Genomic DNA, 12,851 nt, shown 5'->3' on the forward strand with positions numbered 1-12,851 from the left:
TTATTTGTATACAAACTGCTTGTATACCAAAGAGTGATATATTCTGCCACTGGAGTGTGAAGTGATAATGTGCTACTGATGTTTATGACTCATGCCACCATGACAACCTGAAACCGAGCATTAGCAGGAAATCCAGGGTCCCGCGAGGCTCTGAGCAGCGTGGTTTCCATACCACTGCTCCTTGGGAGAAGCTGCTCTAATGCCTCTCCTCCATTTCCTCTGGCCGGGGCCACAGCCAAATGGACTCATTAATAACACTCTCCATGAGGGCGTCAGAGGGAGATAATGCTGCCCAGAGTGCTGATTAGGGCAAGGGGAATCCCAGGGGGCGAGAAGCAGAGGATAGGCATAATGAAAACTTCCTCTCCTTGGTCAAACTTCAACTCAGAGTGAATAAAGGGAACACACATTGTATACACACATACAAGAACTAACACAAGCACACATGTAATTGTTACTTGTTTGAGTTTGACTGAATCAATATTCTGAATGTTTGTATACCGTCTGTTGCGCAATATTCTGTACTTACAATAGATGCTACCATACTGAACAAAAATATAAACGCAACATGTACCTTCCATGTTTCATGAGCTGAAATAAAAGATCCCAGAAATGTTCCATGCGCACAAAAAGCTTTTTTCGCTCAAAGTTTGTGCACACATTTGTTTATATCCCTATTAGTGAGCATTCCTCCTTTGCCAAGATAATCCATCCACCTGACAGGTGTGAAGCTGATTAAACAGCATGATCAGTAGGCCAAAGATGTATCAAGTTTTGAGGGAGCGTGCAATTGGCATGCTGACTGCAAGAATGTCCACCAGAGCTATTCCCAGATAATTTAATGTTCAATTCTCTACCATAAGCCGCCTACAAAGTAGTTTTTGAGAATTTGGCGTCCAACCGGCCTCACAACCACATGTAACCACTCCAGCCCAGGACCTCCATATCCGGCTTCTCCACCTGTGGGATTGTCTGAGACCAGTCACCCAGACAGTTGATGAAACTGAGGAGTATTTCTGTCTGTAATAAAACTCTTTCTGATTGGCTTGGCTTGGCTCCCCAGTGGGTGGGCCTATGCCCTCCCAGGCCCACCCATGACTGCACCCCTGCCCAGTCATATGAAATTCATAGATTAGGGCCTAATTAATTTATTTCAATTGACTGATTTCCTTATATGAACTGTGACTCAGTAAAATCGTTGAAATGTTCCATGTTGTGTTTATATTTTTGTTCAGTATAATTTTGAGGTAATAAGTTTGACTATAACACTATTTTGTGTTCTCTGTCATGTCACATAAATATAATTTTATGTCACTAAAAACAGTGCACACTAGGGTTGATATGTCAGTCAAACGATTCTGTAGTCTCCCTGCTTTATTCAGCTAGACTTGTCTCTGTCGCCTTCCTTTTAGAAATCCTTAGTCAATGCTGGAGAATGATGTTTACTCTTTTTGTTTGTCTCTTGGTTGGGTGCGTCTACTGTCACATCCTAAAGCAGATCCTACATTGCTAGTTAGACTAGTTTCAGGCAGCCTCACTACTAATACACTCCAGTATGTATTTATTTAGACAGTGAAGCTAAAACTATTCATTTGATTCTATACTCCAACATTTTGGATTAGAGATCAAATGTTTTATATGAGGCGACAGAAAATGTCACCTTTTATCTTATTGTATCTTCATTCATATCTGTTTTACCGATTAGAAATGAAAACACTTTATGTGTCTAGTCCCCTCATTAGGAGTTGTCATTAGTACTTGGACAAATTAATGTATAGCAGGGGTCGGCCAAAACTGGCCCACAAGTGATTTATTTTGCCCCCCCAAAGTTTTTTGTTAAAAAAAAAACGTGTTTAAAGTAGGAAATCTGTTTCCAATTATTCCCTCAAATAAAAAGAGAGACATATGTGATCGTGTCTCAATATAACCAAGGTATGAAATGACTGTATTTGAAAATACAATCTCTTTTTGGTGTTCCTTGTTATCAATTTGAATTTGACAAATTATTATATTTATGTTTGGCCCCCCCCCCTGACCGACAAAAATTGTCCCACGGCTGAATCTAGTTGTCTACCCCTGACTTATAGTGTTTTACATTTCGAAAAAACTTTAGTATTTGGTCCCATATTTCTAGCACACAATGACTACATTAAGCTTGTGACTCTGCGAACTTGTTGGATGCAAATGCAGGTTGTTTTGGATGTGTTTCAGATAATGTTGTGCCAAATAGAAATTAATGGTAAGTAATGTAATGTATTGTGTCATTTTGGAGTCACTTTTATTGTAAATAAGAATATAATATGTTGTTTAAACAATTTTACATTAATGTGGATTTGTCCAAATAGTTATGAAACCTTCAAATGGGGTAACTAGATACATAAAGTTCCTTCATTTACTAAATGGTCAAACAGATATGCATGAAAATATCCTCAAATAAAAGATGACATCCTATACTGTCTCCTCATATAAAACATTTGATCCAAAAAACTGTAGTATAAAGCCAAACTAAAAGTATTAACTTCAATGAATAAATGTGTAGGAGAGTGTACATTTAGCACTCATTTTCTTCAAATAAATCAAATAAAAATCAAATCAAATGTTATTTGTCACATACACATGGTTAGCAGATGTTAATATGAGTGGAGCGAAATGCTTGTGCTTCTAGTTCCGACAGTGCAGTAATATCTAACAAGTAATCTAACAATTCCCCAACAACTACCTAATACACACAAATCTAAAGGGGTGAATGAGAATATGTACATGTAAGTATATGGATGAGCGATGGCCGAGCGGCATAGGCAAGTAGCAGTAGATGGAATAAAATACAGTATATACATGTGATATGAGTAATGTAAGATATGTAAACATTATTAAAGTGGCATTATGTAGAGTGCATTGTATAAAGTGACTAGTGATCCATTTATTAAAGTGGCCAGTGAGTGAGTCTCAATGTAGGCAGCAGCCTCTCTGAGTTAATGATTGCTGTTTAGCAGTCTGACGGCCTTGAGATAGAAGCTGTTTTTCAGTCTCTCGGTCCCAGCTTTGATGTCCTTGTATTGACCTCGCCTTCTGGATGGTAGTGGTGTGAACAGGCAAGTGGCTCGGGTGGTGGATGTCCTTGATGATCTTTTTGGCCTTCCTGTGACATTGGGTGTTGTAGGTGTCATGGAGGGCAGGTAGTTTACCCCCAGTGATGCATTGTGCAGACCACACCACACTCTGGAGAGCCTTGCGGTTGATGGCAGTGCAGTTGCCGTACCAGGCTGTGATACAGCCCGACAAGATGCTCTCGATTGTTTATCTGTAAAGGTTTGTCAGGTTTTTGGTGTCAAGCCAAATTTCTTCAGCCTCCTGAGGTTGAAGAAGCACTGTTGCGCCTTCTTCACCACACTGTCTGTGAGTGGACCATTTCAGTTTGTCTGTGATGTGTATGCTGAGGAACTTAAAACATTCCACCTTCTCCGCTGCTGTCCCTTCGATGTGGATAGGGGGGTGCTCCCTCTGCTGTTTCCTGAAGTCTACGATCATCTCCTTTGTTTTGTTGACGTTGAGTGAGAGGTTGTTTTCCTGACACCACACTCCGAGTGCCCTCACCTCCTCCCTGTAGGCTGTCTCATCATTGTTGGTAATCAAGCCCACTACTGTTGTGTCGTCTGCAAACTTGATGATTGAGTTGGAGGCGTGCATGGCCACGCAGTCGTGGGTGAACAGGAAGTACAGGAGGGGTCTGAGCACGCACCCTTGTGGGACCCCAGTGTTGAGGGTCAGCGAAGTGGAAATGTTGTTTCCTACCTTCACCACCTGGGGGCGGCCGTCAGAAAGTCCAGGACCCAATTGCACAGGGCTGGGTTGAGACCCAGGGCCTCCAGCTTGATGATAAGCTTGGAGGGTACTATGGTGTTGAATGCTAAGCTGTAGTTGAACAGCATTCTTACATAGGTATTCCTCTTGTCCAGATGGGATAGGGCAGTGTGCAGTGTGATGACGATTGCGTCGTCTGTGGACATGTTGGGGCGGTATGCAAACTGAAGTGGGTCTAGGGTGGCCGGTAAGGTGGAGGTGATATGATCCTTGACTAGTCTCTCGAAGCACTTCATGAGTCAATGAGTCATTCAAAATGTTGAGTCGGTCAGATTTTGAAGCTTCTCTTTATGATAATATGTTTGAGGATAAAACATAACAAAATAAACATTTATTTTAACAAATATTTTTTTTTTTTTACACATACTATAAAAGGAGTTAAATATATGTGCTGATGCAGTCTTTAAGGATGAACCCAAGTGCTTTAGAGTTCATGTCCCACTTCAACCCAGCACAGATGAAATTCTGGTTGTCTGTACATGACATCTTGTCATTCTACAGAGGAAAGTATATCTATTTTTTGAAACAACAGCCATGTCTTCATCATTATTCATCATCATCAGAAACAAACACAGAACGCTTGAACTAAAGCTCAAACCTTCTTTAAAGAAAACCAGGACCTCCGGTTCACAGTCCAATGAGAAACATGGTCAAACACCCAGAATCCAGAATTCTGTCAACTCCTTAAAGTTGTGAGGGTCAAGCTGTCAGTCCAGGGGACCAGCCATTGGTCAGGTGGGTAACCTTTGACCATGTTTGGGTGTCACTTTGGCAAGATGAGCTCTTCGTAAGGCACTGTGAGACTCCCCAGGTACCAGAATATCCAGAAGACCAGGCTGAGGAAGATGAGCAGGGGCCCCGACAGCACAAAGAAGTCCCAGAAACTCAAAGGAGCAAAGATCCCCAGGAAAAATAGGATCAGACCGACAACGTCAAAGACCAAAGCCAGGATGAGAAAGAAAACACAGCGACCCATAGAAGAGGTATCCATAGCAAGGACATGGACGCAGTCTGGGTTCCTGCCGGCTGAGGACTTTACAAGAATGAGGAGAGGCCTTTCCAGCCACAACCTTTTTAAAACGCAAGTCGCATTCTTCTGATTTTCAGCACGCCTTCAAATTCTTCCATTGTAGGAAACAGCAGCAAAACTGGTATCTAACCACATCAACAGGTTGTACTACTCTGAATGATCCATTAAAACTTAAAGGCCAAATGGTCCAACCTCATTCCTAAGCAATCCCTGACTTGCAGCAATGTAATTACAGTGCTTGAAATGGATCATCTCATTAGATAACTATTTTTATTTTGGATGCTTATCAAGATCATTGGATGTATATTTAAAATAAATCAAATCTAATGCACCATGCCTCTGTGTATAAAATAATAATGCATTTGATATGAAAAATATGGCATCAGCAAATATGTATAACATCTAACATTATGAACAGTGTGGGAAAAGATACTGTATGTTGGGAAGATATATTTCAGTGACTATCAGCAGTTTATATTTAGCCTTCAGTAGGCCTACTGGACGCATTCCACAATTATTTACTATTTCATGCTTCCTACATCATGACAGAAAGGGGAACTGCAGTGAAAAACCTCTCGCTTTAAGTACCTGGTTCGACCAGTCAGACAGTCGCGGGAGTTTGGTTTACCTCTGTGCAACACCTATTCAACCAAGGACCGCAAAGCAGAGTCAACAGGCCAGGATTAGGTAATAGTTAGCATACAGACAGGCAACGCCCTGAGTACAATGACTTGATATGCACACGCTCATTATCAGTCATGTTAGACAAAAAAGCTATATGTTGGTAAGGCAACTGAAATCTAAAGAATATTAAGAAATAAAATATCAAATAAATCACAACATTAAAAAAAATGCAGTCTGGTGGAATATACATTTTAGAAGTTTGCGCACATGATTAAAACTAAATCAGCCTACTCAGTTAAAATAGTATAGCCCAAATGTCCATGTAATGCCAACATGCAGGTGAAACCAAGCTCAGTGCCCCAGGCCACACAACGTTTTGTTGAGGGTTTACAGCCTGCTTTGGCAATGCAATTGTTGTGGCACAGGCAAACCTGCCTGACTACTGTTTTTATGTAGTGTCAACAATTGTAAATGCAGGTGATTGCATTTCTGGGTCTGGCTTGAAGAGAGTCTGCGTTCAATAACCTGCCGTTCAGACAGGGGCCTCTAGGATTTCCGTCTGAGACTAGAGACGGAAACTATTCTAGAAAATGGCTATGATGGACCTTAACATGTCGACATGTTTATATGACAAAACATAGCCTTTCCACATAATATTGATCCTTGAACATAAGAAGTTCACATATCACATGGCGATTATATTAATAATTGATATATAATAAAAAACTAAAACAATATAATATGCATTCAGAGCAATATCTACAGTAGGTCTATTTCCCTAGGACTATAGATAATTTCACCCCATAAGGATGAAATGGTCTTTGTTGTCAAGAACTGATGTCTAGACCAGTACTGATTAATGTCCTGAATTGTCTGTAGTCCCATTCCGTGAAGCGTACAGTGTTGAAGGTAGTCTGGGGATCAGAAAGTGCTACGGAGAACCTTGAAATTCAAATGAGAAAATAACAAATCAATAGACTGAAAACGTTTCTTCCTGAATACAGATTTATACATTTTCCAGATGATAATTTTACTTTACATTTTACAATTAGGCAATACAGTCCCCTAATTCAGTCCCCCCCCCCCCCCCCCCTATGGGTGAAGCTAATATTGGTTACCTAGGCCTACTGGTTTTATAATGTTCTTAGAGCAAGATAACTGAATGTGTTTATCAGAGAGGACTTATTTTTCATTTGTGAAAATTAAATATATTTTTTTCCCCTGAAATTATACACAATTTATTAGAAGCCTACATCTTATCCCAAAACTTACAATCAGAACAGCCTTTCAACATTACCCCTAGCGAGGGTCTGCACATCCAAGTTCTGTATATCTGGTGTCTGTTTTTCCTTCTCCATCGAAAATGAGTCCAAACTGGAGTCATAGCCGCCATTCTGATAACCGAAAGATTTCCCCCAGGTTATTCGAGAGGCGACGTGAACAGGTGAAGGCGTCACAGCTTTAACCTTGTTTTCCTCGGCATACTTTGTGGTTACATGTTCAGGTTTACATTTTTTGGAAAGCCTCTCTGACAACTTTCTGGCCAACTGTACAAAACTCAGTTTCTTTTTCATTAAGCTTGTTCCAAAGCTGTCTTCTGAGACCTGTATATTTCCCACGTACCACATAATCCACCAAGCCAAACTTATGAAAATTATAATTGAACCACTGTAAATCAAGAAATCGCCATAAAACCTGCCATCGATACGCAAATTGGCAAAAATTCCAATGAACAGGATAATGAAACCAATAACATCAAAACCAATAGCCAGAAAAAATAACGGCACACACCCGCCTATGCATCTAAGGTCCATCATTGTGTCGATACAGCCCTGAAAATAACGGAAGGTGCGTCTATTCTGTTCCTTCTATTCTTCTCGCACCCAGAGAGCTCACCTGCTGTGAGTGCCGCCCCAACGTGACGTGTTCAGAGCGGAAGGTAGGCAGAACACCATTTATTTTCTTCTTCTTTAAAAAAAAGTCCTTTGTCACGACAACAGACTATCATTTAATTGATCAGCAAACACATAAAATAGACAAACAAAAATATCTATACTTTCTTATGGCGCACGTATTTTACAGTAGCCTATTCACCAGAAGTGGTTGTCTTGCATATGGTGTTGTTGCTTGATGCAAATGATGCAGCTTGTGTGCAGGCCAACACAGTTCTTTCGACGTAATGTAATTTGCCAGTCAAATGAGTATTCACCTACAAGTGAAAATACATAAGGGAATGTCGTGGTAATAATAGTCTGCCTACCCTATCAACAAAATCGATCACGTTGATATAATTTGCAACATTTAGACAAACCTAGTCAGTCACATACAGCATTCTGAACAGAAACAGAAACATCATTATTCTAAGAGTATTTGATAGTCACTCTAAAATTGAGGTTGTGTAAAATCAAAGTTTCATTCCAGTCAAGAGAATGACATTCAAATGCTATGAAAAGTGTGATGTATCTTCACTTCCCCTTGGCACTAAACACTTTCCATTTGTTGGGCCAGTCAAGTGTCACACTGCCATCACAGAGATGACATCTAACACACACACATCACTGGAAGTCTGTAATGGTTGTGAATGTGATGAGTATAGCCTGCAGCTGAAAAGAAAATGCATCCATCACCAAATGTTATTTATTTGACCTTTATTTAACTAGGCAAGTCAGTTAAGAACAAATTCTTATTTTCAGTGATGGCCTACCACAAAGGCATGCTGTCGATACTCAATCCTGCTCTCATCAATGTACATGCACACATCTTTCTTCTCAATATGGGTTAACTGCCTTGTTCAGGGGCAGAACAACAGATGTCTACCTTGTCAGCTCAGGGATTTGATCTTACAACATTTCGGTTAGTAGTCCAACACTCTAACCACTAGACCACCCCAAATAAGCACTTATGTTGTTTATTGAATTATTCATGAATCAGCCTACCACAAAGGCATGCTGTCAATACTCAATCCCGCTCTCATCAATGTACATGCACACAACTTTCTTCTCAATATGCTTGTCACTCATTCTAATAATTATGCATAAAAGCAGTGGACTACATTTATAATTGTGTTTTTTGGCAGCACGGTCATTTTCTAGTACTTTCAAATGCTTAAGAACAAATTCCAAAGAACCACCTGTAACTTGGTTATAATGTATACTTTGTCATGCAGATATTAAAATACTGTATACATACGTAGTGGTGGAAGAAAATAGAACGGTTCATGTCCCCCTACAAATGAATTGTCTTTAGAGCAAACATTCATCATGTGAACGTGTAGCCATGCTCAGCAGGGAAGTATCAAATCCTCCATTGTGCTTTTGGGAAACTTTGAGCATGAGAACTCTCCAGGATCACAGCATACAAGACAGGGATACCCCGCCCGGCCCACCTCATAATTTAAAGACTGGTTGCCTGTAGTAACTGAAGGGCTTCTTCATGGTGGGCTGCTTCCTGTTCTCTTTGGTGATGGGGATCAGCACCACGCCCACCACCAGCACCATCAGGCCTATGGATACCAGGGCCGGGCCCAGGATGTTGGTGGCCTTCCTGCAGTAGCCAGCAAAATACAGGCCACTCAGGATGAAGCCGCAGGCAAAGATGCTGCCCCCGGTGGACATGAGGTGGAATGGGAACCAGTAGATCTCACATGTGCTGCGGGCCGACTCGTTGGTCCAGAGGGACTCGCTGCGGGACAGGCTGAACACGGTGCTTTCTGTCTGGGGAGTGAGCTGCTCCTGGGACTGGGAGTGTAGGGTGCACTCCCCAAGGGGGATGTTCTCTGGTAGTCCAGGCATAGCCTTTAGCCTTACCCTTCCTCACCTGGGAGTCAGTGGAAGAAGGTGAAGGTTCAACAATGACCCATACATCCCTATCTCTTTCTGTCTATTTTCACCTGATGCTGGAATTTAGAGTGGAAATAATTATTACCTAAAGGATAAGGGATCCAGGTTGGAATAGCTTCTACTCTTAACAATAAAATGTATACTGGTGTCATATTTTCGAAGTCTGCATTTCACGTTAAATTCCTTGTTGTTTCAAATAAAAGGAATGTAAAAATAAAAAAAATAAAAATGTGAACGGCACCAGTGCATTAGAATACATCCATTAAGAGGAAATTGCATCTTGTGCTTCTTGGACGCACCCTTATTTTATCTTGAATCTCTCCTCTGTGAGTTCAACATGAAGCCGATATCGTATCACCTCAGTGATACACATCAGTGTATCATATCACTTTCACTTAATACTTCAATGTCATGATAAAGGGGTGATATAATACGATACAACAGATTACAAATTCAAGTTTGCGTCTTACTTTCCAAGCTATAAATCGAGCACAGAGCATATTACCAACTTTTAGAATGTATTTGCTCTTGGCAAGTCTTGAGAAAATACAACTCAAGGCCAAAATCTAAAGAGATCAGATAAAGACCTACCTTTGAGATGCTGAGGAACTTGCAGCTTTGATGTTATACCTGTGGTGGTAACAGTATCTCAGTGATCTTAGAGACCATTCCAAAAAAGAGAAAAAAAATGAATAAAAAGCTTTGGGTGTGGATGTTTGTGGACCGCAAGCCCAGTGTGGCCAGCTGAATGCACTGCAGATAACCTCCAGAAAACAGCCCCCCCTCCCCTTATGGTCTCTCCACCTCCTCAACAGACCCTTCTGACTCCTATTCATGCTAGCCCTCACAGCATCTGCCATGGCTGGTATTAAATTAGTAGTGATGATGCTTCCTGCCTGGGCTAGGGGCTTGCCTTGCTGTCCCTAGAGAGATTTCATCCAGTCTCCCAAGTATTGAGTTGAACCTTCAGAATTCATGTGAAGATGCATGTCGTGGTTAGAGAAACCTCTTCCCCAGATCCACAGGGTAGTGTTTGTTGATCTGAATGTCTGAAAGCCTTTATAACTGACCCGAAGAGAGAGAGAGAGAGAGAGAAGAAATCAATGTACAGGAAGACTATAAGAGATGAGAGGGGAAAGCAGGGCAGGGCACTGGAAATGGCTGACATCACCCACCACTGTGACTTCTCAATGCTTCTTTATGGAAACAGCTAGTATTTCTTATTTAATTATATTTAACCAGGAAAATACCCTTGAGGTTAGAAACCTCTTTGGCAGGGGGGACCTGGCAAGAGGTCACTAGGAAGTAGTCAGCGTGTACACTCAACACAAGAGCACAATACCAGCGGTAAACTGTGGCTATTGGGCCTTCAGTGGGGAAAAAAATCTTCCAAAACATTTCACCAAACAAAAAAATAAAGAAAAACACATAGACAGCACCCACACTAATGTTACCAGCCACAACTACCACACTGCTTACACAACCTATGGTAGCCTAACGCCATCACTATGACACTATCACCAAAAACGACCACAGTGACACATAAAGGATATGAGTTTGACAGGCTTGTGATGCTGAAAGGACAGCGACTGTGATACCGGCGCACTCCATGTAGAAGAGCTCACTTTTTATAAAACACATAGGCCAATAGAAAGACAGCAGTCACACACAGCATTATGTTAAAGAATATGCCAGTAAGTCCCAATCGTGAGAATACAAAAACACAAACATTAGGCTAAGCAATTCCAAATCTAAGTGTACAACCATTGCTTCCCATTGCAAACATCGTTATCATGTTCAGCACACAAAGTTACCAGTGATCTAAAGTTTAAATGCAAAAATGTTTCTTTATCAGACCTTTAAACTCAGCAAGAAATACCCTCTTCTGCAATTGTATGGTATTTTGCAGCTCGTTCCAAGGCCAGGGAGCATTGTAGGAAAATGAACATTTTCCACTTTCAGTCCTGGCCTTAGATACTGTGAAAGATAGTATCAGCTGAGAACAGGTTGGACACTATAAATTAGTTAGGAGCACAGATACTGTAAGTAGGCAATAGTCCAAGCATGGCTTTTTACACAAAGATGCACCAGTGATTCAGACTTTTCATAGGAAGGGAGGGCCACTTCACCATGTCGTATAGTTCACAGTGATGGGTGAGGGGTCATGCATTTGTTATAAATCTAAGCGCCCCGTGATACACAGTGTCCAGTATCTTAAGGGTGCTGGATGAGGCTTACATGTAAACAATATCCATATATTGGAGGATGTAAATACTTTTCAGGGAAAAACGGATCAATTAAATATATTATCAGACTGGAGAAAGTGCCCTAAGACTCAGCAGATGCATCAAAAGGTGCGACAATATCTGCTATCTGTACTAATTTCTGTGTTGTTTTAATTAAAGGTACACTGTAAAGTGGTTTCCATGAATTTGACAGTAACTTACAGGAAGTTCGTGGCAAGTAAAATTCTGTATTTCATATTACCTGCTGTAATATAAATACGGTATCGAAGCAAGTACTGTGTAATGACACTGTACAATACTGTAAAGTGACTGTATTATAATGTAGAAAAGTCAATGCTGGCGTAATCAGAATGAATGAATGGATAACTGGAATTCCTTGAGGGGAAGGGTTTGTATTTCACACATTAACAGCATATCAATTAATATTTGGTGTTTTATATAACTTGCACTTCTAGAGGCCTTATTAAGAAAGGCTTCCAAACTGGTTACTGACTACAGTGCCAAACAGATCAAAATGATATGGCATTTAAGGTTTAAAACTCCAATCTGTCCCCTAAAGATTTTAAGTTCATAGGGCATTATAACCACATTGGTACAGCATTCTCAGTCGTGGGTGCAACAAATATTGCCTCTTACAAGACCCGCCTCATAATATGTTAATGAGCCAGAAACAACAATACCATGCACCCACTAGTGGTCAGAAGTTTTTTTTGCCTCTCTTAAGTACTCTATATTCTGTTGGGTGGAATTACAGTACCTTTCGAAATACAGCAACATTCCCACAATGCACCATCATTTACAGTATGATGCAGTCAAATGTTTCAGTTTTTTTTACTGTCAATAATAACAAAAATTACAGTATAAATTACAGTTTTCTGTTACAGTGTAGGTAATGTTATTTTCAATACTTGATCATTGTCTAAACTCCAACTCTTTGTAATGCACCCATATATAGCTAATAATTGACTTTAGTCAGGTTGTTGAGTCAATATACATTATTTCCTTATTGGTGTTCCATTGAAGTGCCTGTTACAATCTCATGGTTTACAGTTAGTTTAGCTTGACACATTGTATTTTGACTTGGGGAAAAAACTTGGTGACAGTTGGTGACGATTGATCTTTGCCACATAATCCCTTTGTTTAATTCAATCAGGATTCAAGGAGAGCTCTTTGGCAGGGAAAATGGCTCATTCGAATTGGCTAGAATTTGCTATAGAAAAACTAAATTTGCACAAGTGCTCTCTATTGAAT

At 40.5% G+C, this 12,851-nt stretch overlaps 1 protein-coding gene and 1 long non-coding RNA gene across 2 annotated transcripts; both read right to left on the reverse strand.

The window, feature by feature from the left end:
- Positions 1-2,264: 2,264 nt before the first annotated feature.
- LOC110538569 (uncharacterized) lies at positions 2,265-7,435 on the reverse strand. The gene is made up of 2 exons (XR_002475781.3): positions 6,788-7,435; positions 2,265-6,457 (listed from the first exon to the last, which is right to left on the reverse strand). It is a non-coding gene; the product is annotated as an uncharacterized LOC110538569 (long non-coding RNA).
- A 711-nt stretch (positions 7,436-8,146) lies between these two features.
- Positions 8,147-10,389, reverse strand: LOC110539175 (phosphoinositide-interacting protein-like). The gene is made up of 2 exons (XM_021626134.3): positions 9,946-10,389; positions 8,147-9,331 (listed from the first exon to the last, which is right to left on the reverse strand). Exon 2 carries the CDS (start codon positions 9,304-9,306, stop codon positions 8,902-8,904), a length of 405 nt encoding a protein of 134 aa, XP_021481809.1. The 5' UTR covers positions 9,307-9,331; positions 9,946-10,389; the 3' UTR covers positions 8,147-8,901.
- Between the last annotated feature and the right edge of the window lie 2,462 nt (positions 10,390-12,851).

The sequence above is a fragment of the Oncorhynchus mykiss genome, chromosome 12 (genome assembly GCF_057628025.1).
Source record: "Oncorhynchus mykiss isolate SJ-2025 chromosome 12, ASM5762802v1, whole genome shotgun sequence".
NCBI classification, from domain to species: domain Eukaryota; kingdom Metazoa; phylum Chordata; class Actinopteri; order Salmoniformes; family Salmonidae; genus Oncorhynchus; species Oncorhynchus mykiss.

Coding starts and splice junctions, on each gene's coding strand:
- LOC110539175 (XM_021626134.3), bottom strand. CDS start 9,306: ATGCCTGGACTACCAGAGAACATCCCCCTTGGGGAGTGCACCCTACAC.